Consider the following 27985-nt stretch of genomic DNA (forward strand, 5'->3'; position numbering starts at 1 on the left):
AAACCACCTCAAGCTGTCATATCCATTAACATGAAGAGCAAAGTTCTATTCTTCACTCCGAATGCACTAGTTTTCAACAACAAACAAAACTGTATGGTACAGCATGCAATTGTGTGTATTCCCACCTGGATCCTGACATAGTACAAGACACATGCTTACTACAACTTTGGGTGGTTGTGAGAACTGGAACTGAGAAGATACTAAAGGATACGATGGCTTGTGTAGCATTACTGCCATCTTGCCTTCTGTTCAAGGTTCTGCCAGCTGCTCACCTACAGGAGTTACTGAACACTAGACGTAACTTCCCGAATTTGAGCGAACAATGGAGACTTAGTGGAGCTGCAATGCATGTGCAATGGAATACTGAATACTATCAGGAAAGACCATAACTAGGGTAATAACCACCTGGACATGGGCTTAAAATGGCTGCCAGATCCCAGTGCATCAGGGATACCTGAGAAATTGAGAAAGGGGGGTTTCTCAAATTGAGAAAGGCGGGGTTTCTGGGTGATTGGATAAGATGAAGAGTTAGAACTTTTAACCCAAAATTCACATCTTTGAACCTTTTTTATTAAAAAGACTACAGTTTGTTTTAAATATTTAGCCATAGAATAAACACCGCTACACAGTTCAAAGCCCTCTGCCTTTCCTGGGTGACATCAGCAGCCTCCCAGCCCTTCCTCAGAAGGCCCCTATCATGGAGCATTATGGCGCTGTTGCCACCAAAGGAGAGGAAGACAGCTTAGGGCTTCAGAGAAAAACACAAACATATAACATGCCTCCTGCACCAGAATGGGAAAGCTAGGGCTTCTGGCTGGTGGTAGGGGTAGCAAAATTTGTGCTCAGGACACAACACAAAGGCGAGCAAGCTCCACACTCAGTGCTACATGGCTGCCCATTTTCAAAGTGCAGACATTAGGAGGAAGCTGTTTTAACAGGCATCCTCCCCTCAACATTTGACTGGGGCTGGGATGGGATGGGGCAGGCAACACAGGTCAGAAAGGAAACCAACTCTGGAGAACAAGATCATTTTGCATTTCAAGAAAATCATTGCCCCATGACTGAAGGAACCTGAGACAGGCAGCCATCCTCGATACAAAGAGTGGGCCAGTGACTGACTCAGCAAGCGATGAAACTTGAAGGGTGCAAAAGGCAAGAACTGGGGTCTTGCAAATGTGCTTGGAATTGATTGGTGGCCCCTCTTGCTGAGAGGCAGCACCTTCACCTTGGTCATAAACTCTCAGAAGTGCAGTTTAAAATGCTGAGGGCCGCAGGGCAAGCTATCACAGCTTCAGGGCCTGCATCTGCAAAGCTGCAGTCACTTGTGAGAATGTGAAAGCGTCAGGAATCGCCTGGAAGTGCCCAGCTTGAAAATTTTCAACAGCAAGAAACTGGCCAATTCATGACACTCCCCAACCCACCCAGCTTCTCCAGCAATCATTGGAAAACAGGCAAAAAATGAGATCCATTACTGGGAGCAAGCAGTATCCACTCAGCCGAGAATGCTATTACTGAAGACAGACTGCTGCCTCTTAACAAAGATACGCACCCAATCTCTGCTTCCATATAATAAAAAACTCACTTTATCATTGCAACTTAAAATCAATATTTGAAAGACTCAGCCATCAGATCCTAGAATTAATATTCCGCAAACCTGTGCAAGCAGCAATAGGTATCAGGGGCAGTAACCACCTTTGGAGAAAAAAACCCAAACAATCCTCCACTCCCATTTAGTCCCTCCTTTCTCCTGAGAACATAAATGGGCACACTACTCCAATTAGCAAAAGACTATAAAGAGTGAAACCCCTGAGGTTTCAAAAGTGATTTGAGAGTGGGAGTAGAGTGGAGATAAGCCTAGAGAGCTTGGAGTTGGAGAACGTTCTTCCCAATGTCCCAAACGCATCATTCCTTTTCAAGTTGCCCTGCTCTTTTCCCTAAGGCAAGGCTGAGGGCAGCAGAAGATTGTGCTCTGGCCAGGGTGCATCACAGGACAGAGCTGGCTCAGCCAGGCCTTAGAGAAAGGTGACAAGAAGTAGATATAAGGGGATTTTGCTTTTAAAGTGCTGCAGTGGAAGAGGAAGCTTTCAAGTCACTGCAAATTGCTTTGTGTTTTCCCAAGTGGATTAAAGAGCCTGCAGGCAGCCTGGCCTTGGAGTTGAGAATCTACAGGACCAGACTACCCACTTCCTGGAGCCCAAATCAGGTGTCATATTCACACAACTGAATAAAGGAAATTGGGTTGTAGGGTGAAAGTAAGGGAAAGGGCTAGTGCTCGGAAGTGCAAAAACAGCTGCTATTCTTGTACAAGGTGGGCAGCAAAGCTCAATTGTGCCCCCTCATCTTGTCCTGACAGCAAATATACTCCACACAATGTCTCCTTTGAAGCCCTACTTCCCCTCCACCCCCAAATTTCTAACTCAAGGGGAAAAACCCACCTCAACCCGTTTTCTCCATACCACCAATTCCTTCTCCCTCTTCCCAACTAAACAAACCAATGTTTTCATAAAAATATTTACAATGTAGACCCTCTGGCACCCCCCTCCATCCAATAAAACAGCTTTCCTTCCTACTGGGGGGGCATGAACAGTGGGTGCGAGCAGCGGGGATATCTAGCTGAGGATGCGGCGTGCAAAAAAACAAAACGAATAGACAAAGACAGACAAATTGCAGCAGCAGACCAAAAAGATTGCATCACCACTAGGAAGCGTGGGCAAGACGCAACACCCTGCTGGGAAGGCCAACATTAGGAAGAGGACTCGCTGTTCCAGACATAACACTGTGAATGTGGATGTTTTGCCGTCCCCAGTCAGCACAGACCAAACTCTGCTGTGTGTTCACTTGTCCTTCCCTTGCAGCTGCAGAAATACAGGGGAGCAGTGGGACCTAGGAGCTGGGCAAGGATTCTTCTTCAGGAGGGAGAGCCGGTGTCGCTGGAGCCTCTGTCTCTCCAGAAAGGCCAAGCTCTGCATCCATCTGCTCCAGCTCCCTCTGATCAAGCAGCTCAAAATCATCAGCTTCCTCCTCCTCCTCCTCCCCAGGCAGAGAGGCCGCCCCCACCTCCGCACTCTCAGACAGCTGGGCCTGGAAGTTCAGTCTCTCCTCGGGCTCAGTGGGCAGGAACTCAGAGAGAGAAGGCCCCTCGTTGTCCTCAGAGGAGCGGAGCAGGGCTGACAGGGTGTTCTGCACTACTGTACTGATAGCGGTGGTGACAATCTCTTGGCTCAGTGAATCAATGTGCAGCCCCAGGCCTTGGGCAGTGACAGGTTGGGGCTCCAGGGCTCCTCCTGCCACTTCCTGCCCGTTCCCGTTGAAGTGCGTATTTACAAAGTGCAGGGGTGAGGCCAGGCACAGGATGGATGTGTCTGAACTCATGGCTGCTGCCGCCACACCGTCTTTCTCAGCAGAATCCAGTTGGTGGGCAGTGTGGGCAGGCACTGCAAAGTTGTCATCCTCACTGGGTGGTCCCAAGTCTCTGGAATGAAACTCTTCCACAGAAGGAAACTCTGCCAAGTCCTTGGAGAAGGACTCTTCTGGCTCACTGGGAAGGCTCTGCTGGTCCAGATCTGAAAAGCATATTGGGAATATGAACATGGCCTCCCCAAACACCCCAGAATTCCCTGTTCTCAATCATCAATTGCCATTCCAAGCTCAGCTGCCAGTCTGTTTTCTGAATACACTAACTGCACTTGCCTTTGTGTGCCTCCTTATCATCTTATCCTGACCTTGCACAGAAATGTTCTTTCCTATTCTCTCATTAACAGGTCAGTTGCTGCTGTTCTATAGCTGTACTCCCTGATTAAAAGTCACCACCCCCACTATGATCTTGCTACTGCTTTTCTTTCTTGTTCAATCATCTCACCAGAACAAATCTGAGCTGGTAAATGTATGCAGTATCATGCACGTTAATGCTGATGTATGAAAGCTGCGTATCATAGTGGCTATGAAGAGTGTGTACAAATCAGGAATTCCTTGGTTTGAATCTCACTTTTGCCATGTATTCATTAGGTGCTTTAGATATACCACCACTATCTCATTCTCACTCCTGCCCCCTGCACTACAATATGGGGGCAATAAAAACATAAGAACAGCCTTGCTGAATCAGACCTAAGCCCCATCTAGTCCTGCATCCTGTTCTCATATGCCTATGAGAAATCCACAAGCAGGACATGAGTGAAACAGCACTCTTCCCGCTTGGAATTCCCAGCAACTGGAATTCAGACCCACTAGTGGACAGTGAACAAAGCCATTGTGGCCAGCAGCCATTGACAGCTTTATCATCCAGAAATTTGTCTTTTAAATCCATCCACATTGATGGCCATTACTATGTCTTGTTGGAACTAATTCCATAGTTTAAACTACGGTATGTGCTATGTGAACCTCCTCTTGTCTGTTCTGAATCTTCCAACATGCAGCTTCATTACATGTCCTCAGATTTTTGTATTATGAGAAACACCTCTCTTTCTCTACACCATGCATAATCTTACATTGCTTACATTTAATTGCATTTCCCATTTTAATGTCAACTTCTCCTTTTGAAGCCCATCGCAATTCCTTTCTGTTTTAACCACCCCAAACAATTTAGTATCAGCAGCAAACTTGGCTACCTTATTGTTCACTCCCAACTGTAGATAATTTATGAACAAGTTTAAAAAGCACCGGCGCCAACATCAAACCTTGGTGGACCCCACTTCCTACATCCCTCTATTGCAGGCATGTCCAAAGTGCATTTTGGGGGCCTAATTCGGCCCCGCTGGTAGGTTTAATCCGGCCCCTGTGGCTGTTTATTTCCTGGGGTAAAATCCTAAAAAAACCTCCACAACTTTAATCCTGAAAAAAGCTTTAAAACTTTGGTTGGCCCTTTGATCGGCCCTCATGGCCCTTCACTACATCAAATCTGGCCCTCTTTGAAAAAAGTTTGGACACCACTGCATTGGGAAAACCCTTCATTAATTTCTACTCTCTTCTGTTTCTTAACCAGTCCTGATCTATAACAGCATGTCCTCTTATTTCACAACTGCTAAAGTTAATCACGTGTCTTGAGCAAGGGACTCCATAGTCAATGGCTTTTTGAAAGTTTTAAGTACACTATGTCAACTGGATCACTTCTTTCTCTCTCTCTATGTGCTTGCTGACATTCTCAAACACAGGACTTACCCATGCAGAAGCCAAACTGATTCTGCCTCAGCAAAGCTTGTCCTTCTATATGCTTGGTATTCCAATCTTTAATTATGCTTGCCACCAGTTTTCCCAGAAGAGACATTAAACTAACCACCCTGAAATTTCCTGGATTCCCCTGGATGGTTTGCCCCAAACAAGATGATCCTCAGCTTCAAGTGGCTTTCTCCCAGCAAACAGCTGAATAGCTGCTCTGCCACCTTTTAGACTTTAAGCATATATAGTCTGGTTCCATCCTGGCTGAAATGGAGCCTGTCCCTTCTGTACAGGCCTGGCTTGTCCCAGACCATTTCTCAGTGCTTAACAAATCCAAACCTCTCCACCAACTCATCCTTACATTGAACTACTCAACCCTGCCTGTCTAGCTGGCCTTGTGCATGGAAAAGGTACCATTTAAAATAAATCTACCGTGAAGGTCCTGGCTCTCAACCTCCAACTTAGCTACCTAAATTGTGTTTCCAGAGTTACATGACATTTCCCCACGTCATTGGTGCCAACATGCACCATGGCAACAACCCTGACCTATCATACAAGGCAGCTAGGATAACATGATAACAAAGCTGATGTGCTTCAAAGCACTCTAAGGCACTATACAAACAACAACAATCATACTTAGCATTGCAGGCTGGGGCTCCCTGAAGTTACTCCACCAGGTTCTTCCTCATTGGTAAAGCCTCAGGAAAAGCTCTGCATGCTACTGCAGTGGAATTGGCTGCAACTGCTACTTCTAAGTGTGTAAATGAGCTATTATGGAACAAGATCCAATACTTTGGATTTTCACATACACAGAGATTTAGCAGTAATGATACCACATTACCACTAACTACTACAACATCTATATAGTACAAGTGTGCTAGTTTCTGCATTAAAATACCGTCCTTTCTGGTTTGCAGTTTACACTGTTGTGTGTGGTGTGGGGGTAGGAGGCTTGCAAATGAATAAAAGTTATGTTCAGGGGAAAGGAAGCTCAGGTTCGGGGACCAGTTGCAGCCTTCTAAGCCTCTCCATCTGGCCCTCAGGATTTGGTAAGGCTACACTTCCTACTTCACCACACCCTTCTCTGCCAAAGCCACACCTCTCACCAGCCCTGGTTTGTACCCTTACTTTGAGTGTTTTTGCCTGGCTGGGATGCGTCACTGAATTCTGATACTGCCTCTTGCTGGCCTGGATGGAGGAGAGAAATGGGTGTGCAAGTGTGCTTAGAAAGCAGCCTACTATACAGAGTCAAAATTTACATTTTCTGCTCAGTCCACCAATCACTGGCAGAGAGGAAATGCTGCCCTTGGTCTAAAAAGGTTGACCACTCCTGATGTAAGGCAAGCTGGGGTGACAAGGAAATGGAATACTTGAAGAAGTGGGTCTTTTTGGCTTACAGCCTCAAGGACTGCAATCCTCAGTGAAATATGTTGCCTTGGTAATGTCAGCTGTTCATCTTAGGTGGGGGAGAAGAGTGTAGGGGGATCAAAGCTCAGGCAAGGAGAGCCTAGAGTGGACAGCTAATCCTGGAAGACTTAACAATGCTGCAGAAGAACTTGGGGCTGTTTGTGTGTGGCACCAGTAACCATAGTAAGGGAGCTACTCGCATTCTCCCAATGGCCTGCAAGTTACAGAACAGTCCGGGATGTCTATCATCAATCAAGAAATAATAAAGACACTGGACTCTGCACTGTAACATGTAAAAATATAGTAAACAAGTACATCCATGTTTCCTGGTGAAGACAGCTGTATTCAGGGGCCACTCAAAGTCTGGAAATCAGGAATCAGATTTGATTTTGGTCCTTTTCAGCCCAAAGTTCATCATTCTCATGAATTCAACTACAACTACCCTTCATATCCTAGTTTTCATCTCTGAACACTCTAGAAGGGAACACACAACTTGTACTCTACCACACAGTGGCCCCAAATAATATGCAGCATTTGGGTTTGGGGAGTAAGAAAATGGCACCTTCAGACACGTCGGTCAGTTGTGGTGTGGTAGCTCTGGAGACGGTGAAGCCTCCACTCTCCAGGATAGAGGCCTCCTCATCAGAGAGCTCAGAGTCTGTAATTGACAATGCCAGAGCTGTCTTCTTCACATCCACCTGCAAAAAGGAGGAGCGTGAGGACATTTTTTGTTCTTGTGGCTAAAAATCTCCACCTTACAGTGGAGCCACTAGGTCCCACCTGTTAGCCTAGAATCTCTGCCATCAGAGTCTGAGCCAATATTAACTTGGATTTCAAAGAGGGATGCACTAAAAATATTAACCTTTTACTGAATGGAAACAATGCATGGATTATCAAAAAGATGGCTGTTCCAATTACAAAAATTAGTTGTAAGATTAACTGTAGAGGAATCAGTGACTTGGGATTCTGCCATCTTATTTTCCGGATTTAAAATTGGACATGCTGTTGTGTCTTAAACATTTAACCCACTTGACCCACTCTGACCAAACAGGAATTTGAACCCAGATCCAACATACCAGGTTGGTTATATATCTAATTAGTGCTGGCAATAATGAGGAAGAGCTATCCTCCAAGTCTAACTCTTCCACCTAAACCCTGAGAGATAGAGTGATTTTGGCTCTGAAAAGAAAGGTTGGAGAGTCAGAAGTTGGAGGGAGAATTTGGAGAGAGATGCCCCCAACAATGCCAACCTGACCACTCCTCTCTGTCCCCCTGAATCTGAAGTATCATGCCAAGTTTCCAGGACAGGCATCAAGGGTCAGGATGGATCTGCTAAGGGGCCACACTTCAGGAGTGCGACCACTGACGAGCCACCACTGGACCTTCTCTGCCTCTTCATCATTGCAATCTCCTTGTTCACCTGCCTTTTGCTGTGTTCAAGACCACTGAGAAAGTGAGGAGGGGCAACAGATGCCAATACCTGCTTGTTCACTGGCTCTTTGCCCAGCAAGCACATAGGTGGTAACAATGACAAAAAAGAGCAGTTGGTGATAATAGTGTTGAGAAGATAAGGCAAGGCCCAAAGGGGTGAGGGTGGGGGAAGAAGGCCCTCCAAAACCTGCAAGTTCCTAAGTCAGCTTGAATACAGTAGCCTTTATGAAGGGAACAAGTACAAGATCTCAGACCTTCCAACCCTGCAGGCAAACTCACATCACTTGAAAGAAATGAATTATTGGGAATGAAGCTCAACACCAACATGTATCCCTTCCCATGCTCTTACCACTGGAGAATACCCAGACAGCTCCGCCTCACTCTCACTTTCAGTCTCTGCCATGGGCTCATTGCCAGCTTCGGGCTCACTCTTTCCTTGACGCTCTGTTAGAAAACATATATAAAATGCTTAATGGGACATCAGTCGAACTAGTCCTATAAGAAGAGGACCAGGGGAATATTTTATCAGAAGCTTCATACAGACCGTGCTTCCTCACAGTACGGTGGTACCTCGGGTTAAGAACTTAATTCGTTCTGGAGGTCTGTTCTTAATCTGAAACTGTTCTTAACCCACGATACCACTTTAGCTAATGGGGCCTCCCGCTGCCGCCGCGCCGCCACCGCACAATTTCTGTTCTCATCCTGAAGCAAAGTTCTTAACCCGAGGTACTATTTCTGGGTTAGCGGAGTCTGTAACCTGAAGGGTCTGTAACCCAAGGTACCACTGTACCGAACACTAATGCAAATTAAAATCCAGCCATCTCCAGTGATTTTGGACCTCACCCCACTGGACTGAATGCTCCTAGCTAGCCAGCCCAGTTTCTAATTTTTACTTGCTGGGACTTACATCCTGCATCCTGTCATCAAAAGCTATGCATTTCAGGTACTGTGGAGCTGTTGTCTTACTTTTCTTTTCGTGTTTAAGATGCAAGGTATCCACCTTCATGCTGTAGTCCAGCTTCATCAGAATGGGCTCCAAGCGTGTGTACATCCTCTGGATAAGTTCATGGTACACCACCAGCGGCCACAGCAAGATACTGAGCACTGGAGACAGTCCAGAAAGTGTTAGAAGCATATATTCTCAGAGACAAAGAAGCAGCCAATTTTCCAAAGGATACTCAGTGTCCAGCCCTCCACCAACTGCGCCTCATTAAATTCAATCTGTGTCCCTGTTCCCCACAAGGTGCCGGAACTATTATGTGCTTTTAATTTCTTTTAAATGAGCTGGATAAAGAAAATTCCTGGGCACAGCCCAATTATACTCACAGACAATGTAGGAAATCATGATTCCAGGAACATAGTGTCCTACTATCGCTAAGATCAAGCATCCTGAGCAGACTCTGGCACAAAACTGGAAGTACAAGGCAAAAGAAGATAGAGAAGAAAGGTTTAGCACAGTGGAAGCATTCCCAGGACAGCCAATAAGCCACCTTTGCAATGGCTCAAGAGACGCCCCCAATCCCAGAGAGCCTTGTTTTAATTAATAACTGCTTGTATTCACCCACACAGCCATTTTGCATGCTTTGTGCATCTGCCATGCCAGAACGATTGGCTACTCTTTTGCTCCCGGGTGCTGCTGCTAGGTAGTGTTATAACAGAGCCGGGTGGGGATCCAGAAGTACCTGCAACAGCAAGCTGCATGTTTGAAAGTAACTGACAAATAATAATAATAATAATAATAATAATAATAATAATAATAATAATAATTTTTATTTATATCCCGCCCTCCCCAGCCGAAGCCGGGCTCAGGGCGGCTAACAACAATCAAATAATCCAACATTCTAAAAACATTTCATTATAAAAATTAATGGGCAAATAGCTGACTACAAGAGGAAAAAGCCTGACTTTTTCTATGCCAATCCCAACACTCTGAAAGGAGTATGTATTTGATTCATTATAAAGGCTATCAATGGAAATGGAAGAAATTTGCCACTGGCAAAAGGTGACTGGAACAGATTTCAGGACTTCCCTCTTCCTGAGATAAAATAAGGCCCATACATTACTCCCCTCTCTACCTGCCTTCCCTTTAACTGATCTTGACTATATAATATAAGGTAATGCTTTCTCCTCCAAGGACAGGCCATTAATTAATCAATAGAGAGAGCTGCTTGCCATCTATGCTCATAAATCTCAGACACTACAGCAAGAAAATATGAATTCTGCTCAGGGCCAGAACTGCTCATTTACTGCTTATATGGAGCAACTGCTGCAAGCAACAATCTCACATTTCAATGCAGGAATGAGGCCATCACATAGAAATGCCCCTCTGCAATGAAAGACAAATGTCAAGAACAGAGTTGCAACACAAATATATCACATTATGCATTTTGGATTACTAAACAGAACTGGGTGACAGCGGAGGAAAAAGAAACAAAGAAGTGACATCTACAAAGCAACATCAACACGTATGTGCAGGCTAAGGGTATGTCTGCCCTCAGCTGTTTTTCTCAGGATAGTTTCTGGAACACACTGTACTGTACCTTGTCTGTACTGGCATACTTGATTAAAACCCTACTCCCATTTTTTGTTTCCACATATATTGTGAAGAATACTTGATTCCCTTAAAATTGCTGTTTGGAATACAACGTTTACACCACATGCTGTTGTGTATGCACATCCTTTCTTAAACTGAAGCAATATCCATGTAGAAAAATAATCCAGTGTGAAGCAGCCCTAAGTGCTAGGAGCAACTGTGAATATGTATTTGTATTTGAATAAATGTATTTGAATATGTATGTATGTATGTATGTATGTATGTATGTGTTAACAAGCCATGGCCCAAAGGCACCATGGGGGAAAGTAGCCATGTTCTAGGATTTTTCCTGAGAGGGCCTGATGACTCCCAGCTTACCTTAGCAGGGTTTTGCCTCTTGTATTGCAGCAGCTCCTGAAGGTACAATCTGAAGGTAATCCAGCTCTCTGCCAGGAAACGACAGAGCTCTGGGACACTTAACAGGTGAGGCTGCGCTCTTGCCATCTCACTGTCACTACAGGGATGGAAACAATGTATCAGTACTTTAGACCTTCCAGGTACGCTTGCCACAAGCAACAGAGAATCACTTCCTGCAGGCAGTATTAACAGAAAGCTATCAAAGTTGTTGTGGAACAAAGTTATGGCCAAATGTTGACCTCTTTCAATTTTTCCATATGTGCAAGTAATTCAGCTTGCCTCTCCCCCTCATTGGTTCCTCCAACTCCCCCAGAGCCAATTTGTGGGGTGGGGGAAAGAGAGGAGGGAAAGCCACAAGCAGAGTTCTTGAGAAGGGCTTTCACCAATGGGGCTGGTTAGGTGAAGCCCACCCAAAAGGGGCAGGATTCAACTAACTAGTCCTGATAATAGGGACTTGCACAAGAACCTCTGCCTGTGGAATAGGACTCCCTCCCCACAGGGAAATCAGCACAGGGAAGATTAGGAGACCCTCCCAGACCAGGGGCTGGGGGAGATGGGGGATTGTTCTGTCTGAGAAACTGAAAAGCTTGTGCTGATGAAATGACTGCCACAGCACAACTGTTAATTCCTTCCTACATTCCTTTCTTGGAACCCCATGCCTCCTAAGCCTCAGGTGGCATTTTCAGGACAGATATCCATCCAGTAGGTGACGACTACAATTGAGCGCCTCCTCTTGGCCTTGAAATGCCATTAAATCCTGAGAAGAAGGCATCCATCCATCCGACACTTCCAATTTCTAGAAACTGAAACCAGAACCAAACCTGACCCCATTAAGGAAGGGAAATGAGTAAGGAGCCCTACAACCCATTTGGGGAAGCACTTTTCAGGTCATGACACAGGTCAAAATACTGAGTAAAAGAAAGCAGGCAAGGCAGAAGGGTGGCAAGAACCATCTCCGCTATGAAGACAATACAGAGCAAACCTACCTGTCTCCTCTAGGTTCCTCCAATGGCTGCACTGTAGGAGAAAGAAGAAAAATATAATTCAGCTAAGCAGTAAGTGAAGTGTGACAGTTTAAATGCTAGAGGTTACTTCCCTCAGCAGCCTGGCCTTCAGCACTTAAGAGCATGATAGCTCACTTGGTTAGAGCAGGGCGCTGATAACACAAACCTGCAACCTTGGTATTATCAGCACCATGCTCTAACCACAGAGCTATCATGTTCTATGTAGCTGTGCACACACAACTACAGAAGATCTGCATTGTTTGATGTCCCAAGACATATGCCAACTGACAAAATTGCAACAGGGGAAGGGGGAGTTCTGAAACAGATCACAGCCCACCTCTGCTGAGGAACTTTCTCTCTCATAGCTCTGGCCAACAGGTTTGAATAGTAACATATTTTGCCAGTAAGCAATCGCCAAAGTCTGAGCAAACTCAAAAAACAGGTGGGGAGGGTGCTCTGGGCAGGGTTGTTGGTACCAAATTTGATACGTGAGAATCTCAGGTAGCTTTTTGTATTATTTCCACAAGCGTTTCTCTTATTTTTGTGTTTAAATATACACTTTGGAAAGAGACAGGGATCACATAAAGTTCCAGGGTGCAAAAGTATCTGTGTCCTCATTCCAATGTCACCTCAAATCACACTTCTATACATGCATTTGGCTTTTCCTCTGCTGTACACCCCACACTCATCAAAGAGGCCAGCACTTTGAACAAACTTCCTGAACTAATTCAGATGTAATCAAAACTGAGAAGGTATATGCTACATCAGGCTTCCTCAACCTCGGCCCTCCAGATGTTTTTGGCCTACAGCTCCCTTGATCCCTAGCTAGCAGGACCAGTGGTCAGGGATTATGGGAATTGTAGTCTCAAAACATCTGGAGGGCTGAGATTGAGGAAGCCTGCGCTACATAAACCACACATTTACTCAAATAACTGAGTTTGGGCACAGGATTGGAATTTTCTTGATGTAGAAGTTGGATTGCCTTGGTACACAGTATGAAGAAACCTTGGCTTTGGTTTCTTGAAAGCAGATTTGTTGGGTGTTTATCTTGGAGTGGATGTGTTGAATAATTTTCTACATATAGCTGACAGATGAAGAATCAGAAGTTCTCATTTTCTCACCCCCCCTTTTCTTCTTCTTTTTTCTTCATCTTCTTTTTCTCTTTTTCTTTGTTTTGTGTTTTTATTTAGGATAGTTTTTTAGTCTTGATAAAAAGATACCTGACATCAATCTTTGTATTTTCTTCCAAATTTCAATAAAATATATTATGTGAGGGGAAAAAGAAACCCTGGCTTTACAAAGCCACCCAGGGAGCTCCTTAAAATGTTACCTTTGTTTGAGCCTAGTTGTAGAGAAGATGTGTGAATAAGCTCTTTTGCATTAGAGATTTGAAGCTAGAATTCAAAGCTCATCAGATATTACTATCTAGTGTAGCTGACGTGCTATGCTGTTATTTATAATGTGCAGTCAGCTGCACACAGTCTGTACAAGCTACAGCGCTTGGGGCTAACTCAGGGCTTTCCCCTGGGCCACATACACAGAGCTGACAGGCTGGTGAATAGAGCAGTGGAGCGGCGGAAAGCAATCTTGTTAAGTCTGTGACCCAGATTCCAGGCAATCAGCCCTAACAGAGGGAGCCAATCACCATCTTCCTCGGGCAGCAGAGATTCTGGTGGGTACTCAGGCATTGCAGCAGCCACTGCCCGAATGAAAAATCTTGGGCCCATTTCAGGAGTGTGAAAAGCTACTATTGTTAACACAGAAGCCTGGCTGTAATGTTTGTTTACGGCAGCTCCAAATACATGGGCTACTGTGCTTGCCTGTTATTTCAGTACTGTTGCTTGCCAGAGTGCTGAATCCAGGCATCATGTACTGGGGCAGCAGGAATGCAACTGTTTACACCACGCCGTTTTGTACCTCCTAATGCACCAACAAGGAAGCTAATGCAGCCTTTGACTTTGTTAGCTCTGGCAGGGGCATTGTGCTGCTCACTTAACAATTGCTTCACCTTGTGTAGCAGTCTTATGGGCCTGAAAGATCACACAGAAATCTCAGTCCACTGCAACAGCAAGTTATTAACCTTGAATCCACAGTGAATTTCTCAGTACAGTCTCTCTATGAATTTGGCTGTATTCTGCATATGAAAAATGTTCATCATGTTAAGAACTGCTCTTCTTGGTCCTTCAAACAGGGAGGAAGCTGCATTCCTATTTAATGATACAGCTCCAATACGATTCATAAGGATCACAACAGACTCCGCCTGGGATCTAATCAGGATAACTGTGTCAGTTATGAGGGTCAACATTAGATGCGTCTTGGATAGGTGGCTTGTCAGTTGATCTTACATAAACCAAGTTGGATAGTAGTTCTGCTCACCAGGTCGTTTAACAAAAGTAGGAAGAAAATAACCCTCAGCTCACCATGGCTGGCCTACTATTTTGTCTTATGTAACCCCACAGCAACTCTACTCTTTGCCAGCAGTTATCTGGAACAAAACAGCCTTAACTTAACTCAAGTAATATTTAACATAAAAATAAAATGATGCTGATCCTGCTATTCTACAGGAAATTCCTCCAGCACAGGAAGATTAAAGCAGAAATCCGTTGGTAAGAGTGATATTACTGGTGCTTTGCATCATTCTGTGACATGGGAAACCTTCCAAAAATCACAAAGTGAAACTGACATAGTACACCTTACTGCACAAGAGGAGTGTGTGATCCAATTTTCTAGGCTGCAATGTTTTTACAAGTCCTGCTTGAACAGGGCACCCAGGTCTCTGTTTTTCTACACCACGCCCTGCCAGTATTTTGTTTAGGGTTTGATGTCTGGGCACAGCAGGGTTGATTAAGTCAATTCAATATTAAATCCAGACAATAGACTCCCTCTAACATCTTGTGATCAGCTTCTTTCTTGGAGGATTGAAGACATTGTGAAACATCATATATACTGATTAATGAAAACCAGACTCTGCAAGTTGTTGCTCATATGTGTCCTAAAAAGTGTCCTTAAAAGAGTTGATTAGAGATTACACCATGTGGAAAGACACAGCCTCTACCATAAGGGAGGCTAACCCCACATTAGTGGGGACCTGATCCTGCCCCCAAGCAAATTTTTATGGCTTACAAAAACTACACCAATTTGGCAGTGGTAAGAAGAAGAAATCAAAGTAGATACAGCGCTGAGATGAAGATGGGGGATACAATTTGCCCCCCCCCCCCGAGGAATCATTCAATGTGTGGAGAGATTTAAACCACTGCCCCCTTTGGTAATCTGCCCTTCCAATTGAGAAGGGAAGCTGTTTCTCTGTGTGCAAAAGAGAGAGTGGGGTGACTCACTTCTGGTTACACTCACTGCTCTCATGGGACCCCTGGAAGGTTGGTCAAGAACAAATACAGACCTTGGGCCAACAAAAGGCTAGCCACTGGTGCTCCACATGCTGAGCTCATCAGGGGTATCTTTCTTGAGGACAGTGAAGGAAAGACATTAGAAATTGTAGGCCAACACCACATAGCTGCCTGGTTCTCACTCAGGCACTCATGATACCACCTATTTAATCCAAAATTTGTTAAGACTTGCAGGCAGTTACATCCACACTCCTTAAGATCTAACTGTAGAAAACAAATTGCTACATTTAATCTTTCAGCCAAACAGCATTTCTCACATGACTGCCCTCAACAAACAGAAAGGTGCTCTAATGTGCATTCTCAACATGAGCAGAAGCAAAGAGATGGAAAAAAACTGCCAGCAAATATTAACCAAGTGCCTTTAGTCCAAAGAACTCCAACTACTTGCTACTTTTTATTCAGTGTAGTACAGCAAAAAGGGGGGAACTGTTAGTTCAAGGCTTGATCAGCAGGAAATCACAGCAGGACAGGAAGCAATGAACTGAACTTGCAAGAGTCCAAGAATCAACCAAGATTATCCCTGCTCCAGAACTACACCACTTCCTTTACTTGTACAACCTTCACTACTTCACTTACCTGAGAAATCCAACAGGAATTGAGGCTTCCATCTCTCCAACAGGAGAACACCAATAAAGCCCATGCTGAGGAGGAATAGAGGACGCAACGAAGTGGAGGAAAACAGCCTGGAAAGTTACAGGGACAAAGACATAAGTTAAAAGAGGCCATCTCACACTCACTCATTTCACAGAAATTGCTGAAAAAGTACCTGCACATTTTACCCCATAACTTCCTTTCTAGGAGGGCTACAGACTTACTTACTTACTTATGAAAGCTCAGTATAACCATTAGGGGCAGTACCTGTTCAGACTGATCCAAAAGGAATGGCATCTGAAGATGTTTTAGCTGTGGCATTAGGAAAAATTAGTGAATCTCTGGAAAAACTGAGTAAACAAGTAGCTGAAGCATCAACCAAAATTGATCAGAATACTACAAGCATCAATAATTTGGGACAGAAGGTGAATTCTAATACAGAATCTATTGAGAAATTGCTGCAGGAATCTACCTTGACCCAAAAGACAGCTGAAGAAGCAAAGGAAAAAGCACTGGCCGTAGAGGAAAAGATACCACCGATATGTAGGCAACTTGAGGATCACAAGTCAATGTTACCTATGATTGAACTGAAGGAAAGACAGACAAATTTAAGGATCAGGGCGGTACCTGAACTTGAGAAAGATAACCTAAGTGACTTTCTTATGAATGAATTTGCAGACTTCTGGAACTTAGATTCAGAGAAGCAAGATATCAAGATAGTAAGTGCTTTTAGGCTCGGAAGAGGGGGGAGAAAGAACAGGGTGAGAGACTGTTTGATTACCCTCTGAACAAAAGAGGAGAGAGACAAAATACTGAGTCTGCATTTCCAGAAGACCTTGGAAATACATCAATCAAGAGTGGAGATATTCAAAGACATTCCGAAATATCTTTTGGATCTTAGGTCTAACTACGGAGACTTGGTGAACCTGTTGAGAAGTAATAGTATTGTCTTCAGGTGGGAATTCCCCCAGGGCCTATCTTTTACTTTCAAAGGAAGAAAGTTAAAAATAAGATCAGTGGAAGATAAGAAAGATTTCTGAAAGAACACGGAGAAGACTTGCAGAAAGGATTCGAAGAAGAGCTAAGAGCACTAAAACCAGGAGTATTAGACATATCATCACTATCCTTTGGATTGGAAAACTTAGAGAGAGTGATACCACCGACTGACCAAGAACAAATGCTGGGTGCAGTTGGAGGAAAAGCAAAATAACCACGCCATGGCTCTGCAACTATTAAGCTGGAATATTAACGGTTTTAACTCCCCGGAGAAGAGGAAAAAAGTCTTTCATTTATTGAAAAAGGAACAATTGGACCTGATTTGTTTACAGGAAACACATGTGATAAGGCTGCACAGGAAAGTATTGATTAATAAAAGATTGGGTCAAGAGTTTATCTCATCGGATAAGGTAAAAAAAAAAGGGGAGTTGTGATTTATGCAAAAGAGAGCCTATCACCGAAATTTATGTTTAAAGATGAACAAGGAAGATTTGTGGCAATTGAAATACAAGCACAAGGAGAAAAATTTCTGATAGTAGGAGTTTACGCACCAAATGAGGGGAAATCGGAATTCTTTAAAAAGTTGCATGAGACATTGCTGGACTATATGGATTACAACATTATCATGATGGGAGATATGAATGGAGTGGTATCCACAAATATGGACAAGGCACAGAGACAGGTAGTTACTAAAGATGGCAGACTACCAAAAACCTTTTTTGAGATGACTGACAATATGGACTTAATTGACATTTGGAGAACAAAGAATCCCTTGGGTAGAGAGGGAACTTTCTTCTCTGAAGCCAAAATAACATGGACAAGAATTGACCAAATTTGCATAACTAGAGGACTGGCACCTAAGACTCGAAAAGTGGAAATTTGCCCTAAAACTTGCTCCAACCATAATGCTGTGAAAATGGAGATGAAATTAACACCAACCGGTTCCTTCAGATGGAGGATGAATGACACCTTGTTTAGAGACCAAGAGGTTACCAAGAAGGCCCAAAAAACCTTGAGAGACTATTTTGGAATAAATATGAACACCACCATTGAAAAAAGAGTAATCTGGGACTCAAGCAAAGCAGTCATGAGGGGGTTTCTAATTCAACAGAATGCAATAAAGAAGAAAAATCTTCAGGGGATGGGGGTTGGTCAAGGTTTTGAAAATGGTATAGGTGCAATTTATTCAGAACAAAAAGCTAAACTAATTGTTAACAATGTGGTGACAGAGGAATTTAAGATAGAGAAAGGGACACGACAAGGCTGCCCAATTTCCCCATTGCTCTTTATTTCGGTCCTGGAGGTTTTGCTAAATATGATCAGAAGGGACCGTTTGATTAAAGGTATACAGGTCGGAGCCAAACAGTAGAAATTGAAAGCTTTTGCAGATGACTTAGTATTGACGTTACAGGAGCCAGAATCTAGTACCAAAAGAGTATTGGAATTGATTCAAGAATTTGGTCAAGTGACAGGATTTAAGTTGAATAAGTTAAAGACTAAGGTACTTGAGAAAAATTTAACACCGATTGAGAAAGAGAGGTTTCAGAAGGAGACAGGTTTAACATTGGTTAAGAAAGTAAAATATCTGGGGGTTAACATGACCGCTAAGAATTTAAACTTATTTAAAGACAATTATGAGAAATGTTGGGCAGAAGTGAAAAAGGATCTAGAAATATGGTCAAATTTGAAGCTTTCCTTGTTAGGCCGAATTGCTGTTATAAAGATGAATGTATTGCCAAGAATGTTATTTCTGTTTCAATCATTGCAAATTTTGGACAAAATGGACTGTTTCAAGAAGTGGCAGAGAGATATTTCTAGATTTGTCTGGCAGGGCAAGAAGCCCAGAATCAAATTTAAAATATTAACTGATGTAAAGGAAAGAGGTGGATTGGCCCTGCCAGACCTTAAACTCTATTATGAATCAGCAGCTTTTTGCTGGTTGAAAGAATGGCTGCTTCTTGAGAACACAGACATTTTGGATTTAGAAGGTTTTAATAATGTTTTTGGGTGGCATGCATATTTGTGGTATAACAAGGTTAAAGCACATAAAGCATTCAATAACCATATTGTCAGAAAAGCACTGTTTAATGTCTGGATAAGATATAAGGACCTACTTGAAAATAGAACCCCAAGGTGGTTGTCACCGATGGAAGCAAAGGCTCAGAAAAAGCTCAATATGGAGGCCAAATGGCCGAAATATTGGGAAATTCTGGAACAAGAAGGAGATAAATTGAAATTGCAGAGTTTTGAAAAACTAAAAGATAAAGTGCGAGATTGGCTTCATTATTATCAAATAAGGGAGGCTTACAATTTGGACAAAAAAAATGGCTTCCAGGTGGAAAAATCAAAATTGGAAACAGAACTGTGAGATCCCAAAACTAAGATACTTTCAAGAATGTACAACTTGCTGCTGAAATGGAACACGCAGGATGAAACGGTTAAATCTGCTATGATTAAATGGGCACAAGATGTTGGACATAACATTATGTTTGCTGACTGGGAACAGTTGTGGACCACAGGTATGAAATTCACGGCATGTAATGCCTTAAGAGAGAATATTATGAAAATGATATACAGGTGGTATATGACACCAGTCAAGCTTGCAAAAATCTATCATTTGCCCGATAATAAATGTTGGAAATGTAAAGAGACTGAAGGTACATTCTTTCACCTTTGGTGGACGTGCCCAAGGATTAAGGCCTTCTGGGAGATTATATATAATGAAATGAAAAAGGTATTTAAGTATACCTTCTTGAAGAAACCAGAGGCCTTTCTCCTGGGCATGGTCGGCCAACTGGTGTTAAAGAAGGATAGAACATTTTTTATGTACGCCACAACAGCAGCAAGAATACTTATTGCAAAGTATTGGAAGACACAAGATTTACCCACTCTGGAAGAATGGCAGATGAAAGTGATGGACTATATGGAATTGGCGGAAATGACTGGCAGAATCCGGGACCAGGGAGAAGAGTCGGTGGAAGAAGACTGGAAGAAATTTAAGGACTACTTACAGAAACATTGTAAAATCAATGAATGTTAAAATGATGTCGGAATGAAATGAAGTGGTTTTAGTAACAATGTTAAAAAGGAGTATGTAAAAATGGCTTGTTAATAGATGAAAATATAAGGCTATAATATGTTAAGACAAAGAACCAAGATAAAAACAAAGAGGGAAAGGATTTGCTGAATTAACCATTCGAAATGGAATACAAAAAAGGGAGGTGTGAGGAGGTCAGGGAAACAAGTAAACGAAAAGTAAGAAATTGAAAGATGGATTTATTTATTTTTTATTTCTCTTTACTGTCCTTTCTATTATCTTTTTTTTTATTCTGTATTCTCTATTGTTTGTTTTCTTTTTTATTATCTTATTACTTTTGTAATCTGTATTGGAAATTTGAATAAAATATCATTTTTAAAAAAAAAGAAAAAAGAAAAAAAATGAAAGCTCAGTATCTGGGGCATCAGTTAAAGCCTTTGCAGGTGCCTTGGCACTCGTCAGTGGCCCTTGATCTAGGCTGGGCACAGGCAAACTCGGCCCTCCAGATGTTTTGTGACTACAACTCCCATCATCCCTAGCTAACAGGACCAGTGGTCAGGAATGATGGGAATTCTAGTCTCAAAACATCTGGAGGGCCGAGTTTGCCTATGTCTGATCTAGGCCATATTGTGCCAAATGCTACAGTACATTTCAAAGTTTTCAAGGTCCACGTCCAACACTATAGACCAGTGTCGTATACAGTGGTACCTCGCGTTAAGAACTTAATTCGTTCTGGAGGTCTGTTCTTAACCTGAAACTGTTCTTAACCTGAAGCACCACTTTAGCTAATGGGGCCTCCTGCTGCTGCTGCTGCATCGCCGCTGCACGATTTCTGTTCTCATCCTGAAGCAAAGTTCTTAACCCAAGGTAATATTTCTGGATTAGCGGAGTCTGTAACCTGTAGCGTATGTAACCTGAAGTGTATGTAACCCGAGGTACCACTGTAATAAATTTCAGGAGGAAAGTCATTACTGAAAGCAATTTCCACTTGGATGACATAGAAGATAGTTCAGAAAGAGGAAACATCAGTACACATCATGTGCACATTGGCACATGTCTGCAGAAGCTATTTTCCAAAATGACTGTCTGTCACTCTGCTGCAGCACCTATCTCATGAAGAATGACATCCATAAAATTTATGTCAGATTATAAATTTTTAGGTAGTACAATGATAGCCAATTTTAGAAATTATATTATTCTAATATAACAAATAATTAATAGCCAACAAATGTAGAAAAGAATAAGGAACTGGGTTTGTGCAACCCAAACTTGCTTTGGACCACCACAATGGTTATACCCAAATAGCATTTGGTCTAGCAACACAGTGCTTGGACACAAGAAACTGTGTGGTGTGAAACTATGCCAACGACAACCAAAATGTGTAAAAAAATAAGATGGAACTTAGGAACCACCAAACCATATACTCACACATCCAGCAGTAGAGCTGTACATATTTTGACAATTATTGGTGTAGACCCATGCAATTGATAGCACCTTGCTACTCCAAAAAGCATTGAGCCTGACGTGATTCTATGCTGTCCGATAGAGGGTACCATCCTGCAGATGTGGGTGTATGATTTGTGATATACCAAAGTTTATTGCATCCCTTCCCCAGTTCTTTATTCTTTTCTATGCGTGTTTGGCTATCATTGGCAATGGCTTAGACCAACACATTTGACAGTGTCCTGTGTTTAAAAAACTTGCATTGGATATGAGTCTATGAGTCTGTCATCTCTAGATAACATTCTCCTGCATGTGTGGATCTATGATTTGGGGTGGGACGCGGGTGAAGGGACGCGGGTGGCGCTGTGGGTAAAACCTCAGCGCCTAGGACTTGCCGATCGCATGGTCGGCGGTTCAAATCCCCGCGGCGGGGTGAGCTCCCGTCATTCGGTCCCAGCTCCTGCCCACCTAGCAGTTCGAAAGCACAATTAAGTGCAAGTAGATAAATAGGTACCGCTTTCTAGCGGGAAGGTAAACGGCGTTCCGTGTGCTGCTCTGGTGCCGGTTCGCCGGAGCAGCTTCGTCACGCTGGCCACGTGACCCGGAAGTGTCTGCGGACAGCGCTGGCTCCCAGCCTCTAGAGTGAGATGAGCACACAACCCTAGAGTCTGTCAAGACTGGCCCGTACGGGCAGGGGTACCTTTACCTTTACCTTTAAACCACAATTTGAGGTGGAAACACCAAGTTCCTAATTTTTTTTACACATTTTGCCTATTATTGACATAAACACACTGAATGAAAGTGTTGGGCAAGAAATGAATTAATGCACTCTGACAAAATATACTTTTCTGTTCACCCAAAGCTTATTGTGGGAATAGGATGCGCACCCCTGTTCCTTTTTATTTTCTACCTATTTGAGCTATCACTGGCAGAAGTTCACATCCTTGAAAGTCTTGTATACAGCTTCCAACTGAAATCTATTATAGGCACTGGATTTCTATGCATCGGACCATGAGTTTAGGGACCTGTACTCTGTGTAATTAAAGGTTTAAAAATTACAGGCATCCAGTCAACTAGAAAAATGATGTTGGTGGCACCTAGTAATTTGAAATATATTAGCCCGAGCATGGCGGGTACCTAAAAAATACGCTGCTGGCTTCTTTTATGTTATGTTTTCTTCTCTTTCTAGCCCTGTATGTATTACTGTTTGAGAATTTTTCTTCTTTTAATGAGAAAATATTTTCTGGCAGGATCTTTCTCCCTTCTCTTAAATTGTTATTAAGTATTATAAAAAAAAACATTTCTAGTTTAAATTAACATCTCCACAAACTGCAGTCTCTGGAAGTGTACTACCAACCCCTGCTTGACTCCAGCCTGTGAATCTGCTCTGCTGACAGTCAGCTTATTGTCTGCAAGAGTAAACAGGATGTTCCCCCCACCCCAGCTGTATGCTGGATTCCACCACACGGGCTTGTTCAATGTTGCTGTGTGCGCAGAGGCAGGATAGGCAGAAAACAAGGAATGTGCTAGCACTACAGTTCTCATCCACCGCAAGCTTAACAAGAGCACAGCTTGTAGGGCTTACTCCCAGCCTGGCACATTGCCAGGGGTTACTACTAAGCTACCAGGCCCAAGCTGGGGATAGTATGAACCATGTGGGTTGTACACAGTGAGTGCACAAATTCTAAGTAGAAACACTCCTGGGCGAGTCTCCAATTATCTGCAGCTGCTAGTAGCAGTCCATGTTTATCACAAGCCAAGTCCTGGAGGCGCACTTGGCACCACCCGTGCGTCAGGGAGAGGTCTGTTTATACTTTGAGAGTGAAGAGGGAAGTCTACATGACGCTAAACCCAACCAATGTTAAGTACCACATCCTAAGCTTGTGACTGCAATCCTTGTTAGATCAAGTGTAGAAGACACCACAAAATATGCCTCAAAGCGAAGCCTTCTTGGGTCCACCAGGGACTTAATCAATCTATGACTGCACTGTGGCCAGGGGCAACAGAATTTCATCCATACAAGACCAGAAGTAGTCTCAGACAGACAAATTTCAAGGAGGGACCCCCACTACTGACTCATGCATGCAGCTTGTTCTATACTCTTTTCTATAGCTCATAGGCAGAGTACATGTGTGGCATGTAGAAAGTCCAATGTTAAGTCCCTGCTATCGTCAGTTAAGAGTCTCAGGGACTAGGGCTGGGAAAGTTTTTGACTTGCGACTCTAGAGTTTCTCTGCCAGTGAAAGTAGTAGACCATTGACCTGCTGAGCCCAGTACTGACTCCCTGTAAAGTAGATTCTTATTGCTGAAATAAGCAAGTAATCCAGGGGGAAGGGTATTGAACTTACTTTTTTACCCCCAAGACATCTGGGATGAATTTTAACAATTAGATAAGCAAAAGTTTGCTACAGGAGGGTGCAATCATTTTTTCACTAGACATCTGGACCCAACATCCTTCCACTCCCAACGATAATTATAACTTGAGGCACCATTCTGGATTTGTTTATAAAGGATATTGAAAACTGCTCCAAAATGTAATGTTAGTGCCAAGTAGGAGCAAATGAAAGTTTCCCATGCTTTCCTATCTTTTAAATCACTCATGTCATATCACAATTTTTGCAGATCTACACGAAGAAGCAAAGATTTTATGAGTTTCTTTGACTAAGCTTTCAGGGTCCATTATTTTAAAGTCATCTGCCTCCCTTCATAGTGCACAGAAAATTGGTCCCAGGAAAGAATATTTAGAATTGCCACTTTTCTCATACTAATGAAGAACCACAAAAGAAGGATTTACATTGCTTTTATGATTTGTTGTTGTTTCCAAACAGAAGCTTCTAGATTGCTAGAGAGTGATACCAAAATTGGGCAAAAGTATGGTGTCCAGAGATCTGCTGGTTTTAAAGGTGTCTAGCAGTTCTTTTTTAACTTTCAGAAGATAAGGCCAAGAATCCAAAAGTCAGATGACATTTAAAGGCCCATCTGAATTACTTTGGGGCTGCAGTAGTGATCCAGACAGTCATACAATCTTAATGCACATTCCACCCACTATCAATTAGCAATTCATCTCAGTGTTCCTTCACATTGCTCTTACTTCTGGGAGAAGTGCTGCTCTTTTCAGAATGACTCCAACTTGTGGGGGATGTCCCTGCACACCTGTGCCTCCTTTAAAATAGGATAATCCTTGGCCATGGAGGGAATTCACAACCAAATATCCTCCATTCTCAAATGCTTTATTGCTCATATCAACTTTGATCTTTTACACATGCACTGTGTAGTTTTACCTGTTGCAAGGCCTTTCCATCACCACTGCATAACTACATGTTACCAGATCTCTCCCTTGCAACTACCACTCAACTTCACAGCCCTAGATTCCCTTCCACAACTGCAAATTTCTTACCTATTCCACGTTCCTCCATTCCTCATACTAGCCTCCCCAGTACCTTTTCCCACAATTCCCTAACCTCAAGAAACCTATGTCCAAATGTCCCAACCAAAATCTTTGCACAAATTGTATGTGTGTTTTGATTTATTTGGGGAGACCTTGGTCCAAGCTCCAGCTTACCGACTTGGGCAACTGAATATTACTAAGCTCAACCAATCCTACAGGGTTGCTATGAGAATAGCCAGAGAAACCCTATATATGAAAACCTGAGATCTTTAGAGAAGGGAAGGGTTACATACATAAGTTAAACATAATCACATGGGGCTATCAACTTATTCCAGAATAATGCACGGCAGACACTCAGAATGAAACAGAACGGCTATTCCTGAGCAATCCTCCCCTTGACCCACATCAGAAAACGCTACCCTAAAGCTGCCCACCTCACATCAGGCTGGCAACTCCTTTCCCTTAGAAAGCTTCCCTGCAGACAACTGGAAGATTATGAGTAGCACAAGGTTATTCACGTTTACTCAGAGGTAAGTCCAACGGATTTCAATAGGGGTCTACTCCCAAGTAAGCACGCGTAGGAAAACAGCTCTATGTGGTATTAAATTTGCAGCAGGATAGGTGACCCTAAGCCCGGGGCTCTCTTGTAGCCTGGCCTGCTTCCTCTCGCCAAGAGAGAACCGGCCGCCCAGCTGAAACCACGTCAGGAGCATCCACGACCCCATCTACCTGCCGGCTCTACTTTCAGCCCCCTTCGCGCGGTTCCTAACCGCCGCCGCTGCCACGCACGTGAACAACACCGCCCCCCCCGCGCGCGCGCTACCTCCTGGGGCCCCATCCTGCGCCCCCCTACCCCCCCCGGAGTGGCCTCCGCCTCCTCTCACCACAGAGCAGCTCCGAGCGCGGCGGCCCCGGCCAGGCTCTGCGGCGGCCTCTCCCAGACCAGCAGCCGCTGCACGGCGGCCACCGTCGCCTCCCAGCCCCTCAGGCGCCGCCTCAGGTGGACGGCCAGAGCCAAGACCTCCTGCTCCTCCTCCTCTTCCTCCTCGCCTCCGGCCGCGCAACCACCGGGCACCGGCACCGGCTCCCCTGCCTCTGCCGCCGGGACATCCGAGCTGCCGCCGCCGCCGCCGCTCGCCATCTCTTCAGCCACCGATCAGGAAGGGGGCGGGGGAGGAGCGAGGAGTCCTCCTGACAGCCGCGGCCGGAAGCAGCCGCAGCAGCCATACAGACGCCGAGGCAGAGCGACTCAGCGATCACGTGCATCGGCCTCGGAACGTGAAGCGGGATGTTTTCATGCGACACGCATGCGCAAGCCGCTCAGTCCCTACTATTCAAGAATAGAGATAGGAAAAGTTGAGAGCGAATGCTATTCGGCTTCCTGCAGAAATAGAAATCCTCGGGTTTCTTTTGAGGCTGTTTCAACCTTCCGCTTCCAGGGCGAAAAGGAAAAGGCCGTCTATTGGAAAACCATGGAGAAATTATAGCTACGAGTGGGCGGCGGAGTATGCCCGCCGCTCCCTTCTAAAAAGAAAATAAAAACCAGCAAAGAAGGGACGGGTCGTATTCTTTTTTAACTCAGGTTATTTCGTTTGGAAAAAAATGTCTGTGTGTGTGTTTAAAGGGTTTAAAACGTTTTAAGAATTGCTCTGCCAATAGTAACACAATCCATTGTCCTTATATTGCAGGAGGGGACTATGGCAGTGACAGTGGCTTCTGACAGCTTGCAGCGTAGAGGTGGAGCTAAGACGAAACATTCCTCACTAAAAATAAAATAAAATACATGCCTCACCATACTGCAACATTCCAGAACCCATATTAGCACAACATATTAATTAGGGCAACAAAAATGTCACAAAATGGCATGCAAGCTTTTGAGTTCTCCAGAAGTCTTCATCAGGCAAAATGGTAAACAGCAGGGTGGGTGGGAGAAATTGTAGACTGGTAGCAAAGCCGCAAGGTATCTTGCAAAAGGCTTAAGATGGAATGATGCACTCGTGGCTTTACCTAACTCCCTCCCCCCCCCCTGCTTTGTTTACCATCTAGTCTGATGAACAATTTCTGGAGAACTAAAAAGCTTACATGTTAAATTACTCATTCTTTATTTTCTTTTTTAAATAACTTTTTACTGCATTTTATAAACAAGAATGTTATACAAATAAGTATACCAAGTTTTCTCATGTCATTTGTATATCACAAAAATAGCATAATAAATGTAGAGTAATATCTACAACATATGGTTCATTATTAGCAGTGAATGTATAAGTTCTTGGTTCATGAATTGGTTTAAACAAAGGGGAAACAGGATAGAACAGAGTTAACAGACAACATTCAACATCACAAACCAAATGCCTAATCAGGAGACCTCGTGGTTGTGCTTAGATTTAAGTATGAGTAATAGTCATTTTTAATTACTCCTTTATGTGAATGAGCACAAAGAATGCTGGTGACTTGAAGTACATCTAATAAACTGAAGGACTGTTTTGTGAACACAGCCTAACAGAGCAGTTGAAGAAATGAGAAACAGACTCTTTGGAAAAATAAAATGCGAATTCCTCTACTGCTGGCGTGATCGTTACGGGTGTAATATTCTCATTGCCAGGTTGCCTGCCAGGCTGTGGTTACTTGTATTATAGAGGCATTGTATAAACTTCAGTTCTTTATTGAGGCTGTTCATGCTGCTGTTTTGAATTTTTGTAGGGACTAGAAATAAGAAATTGGGAATCCTGGGATCCCCCTCTCACCACTTCTGTTTGTGCAGTGTGCTATTAACTGCCTTCAGAAAAGTAATGTACACATGTGGCTCTGGTCATATCGGAGTTTATGGCATTTCAGACACCCAATGGCTTGGTGGTAGTAGATATTAGTTCACCTGTACAAGGCCAGAATCATTTTTAGCATAATATGTTGTTGTCTGATGGATGTAAAGAGAAAGTGAGACATCTCTATATCTATTGCAATGCCTCTGTACAAAATATCATTTACTTCCACTGAAAGGAAGTACTTGGTAACCATGAGGAGATTCTGTTTTGGAGACAGAAGGATGGCGGAACACAAACGTGCCACAGTATGTTCTATGCACTGTCAGAATGATCACAATGGACAAAAGGTTTATCTTCCATTCCTCCCACCATTGCAATTTATGATTTGTAGTGCAAATAATCAAATTGGTACACATGGGGT

The 27985-nt window shown here is 43.5% G+C and overlaps 1 protein-coding gene across 3 annotated transcripts; it reads right to left on the bottom strand.

Moving 5' to 3' along the window:
* Positions 1-548: 548 nt before the first annotated feature.
* Positions 549-26090, bottom strand: RETREG2 (reticulophagy regulator family member 2). 3 transcript variants are annotated; one of them, XM_083624594.1, is made up of 9 exons: positions 25687-26090; positions 15924-16030; positions 11926-11956; positions 10901-11036; positions 9316-9400; positions 8956-9093; positions 8339-8433; positions 7121-7256; positions 549-3563 (listed from the first exon to the last, which is right to left on the bottom strand). In XM_083624594.1, exons 1-9 carry the CDS (start codon positions 25941-25943, stop codon positions 2884-2886), a joined length of 1665 nt encoding a protein of 554 aa, XP_083480720.1. In that variant the 5' UTR covers positions 25944-26090; the 3' UTR covers positions 549-2883. The 3 variants fall into 3 exon arrangements, with proteins under 3 accessions (XP_083480720.1, XP_083480722.1, XP_083480721.1); XM_083624596.1 differs by lacking the exon at positions 25687-26090 and adding an exon at positions 25237-25553; XM_083624595.1 differs by lacking the exon at positions 25687-26090 and adding an exon at positions 24506-25551.
* Positions 26091-27985: the final 1895 nt, after the last annotated feature.

This window comes from Podarcis filfolensis (genome assembly GCF_964270895.1).
Source record: "Podarcis filfolensis genome assembly, chromosome: 1".
Lineage (NCBI taxonomy): Eukaryota > Metazoa > Chordata > Lepidosauria > Squamata > Lacertidae > Podarcis > Podarcis filfolensis.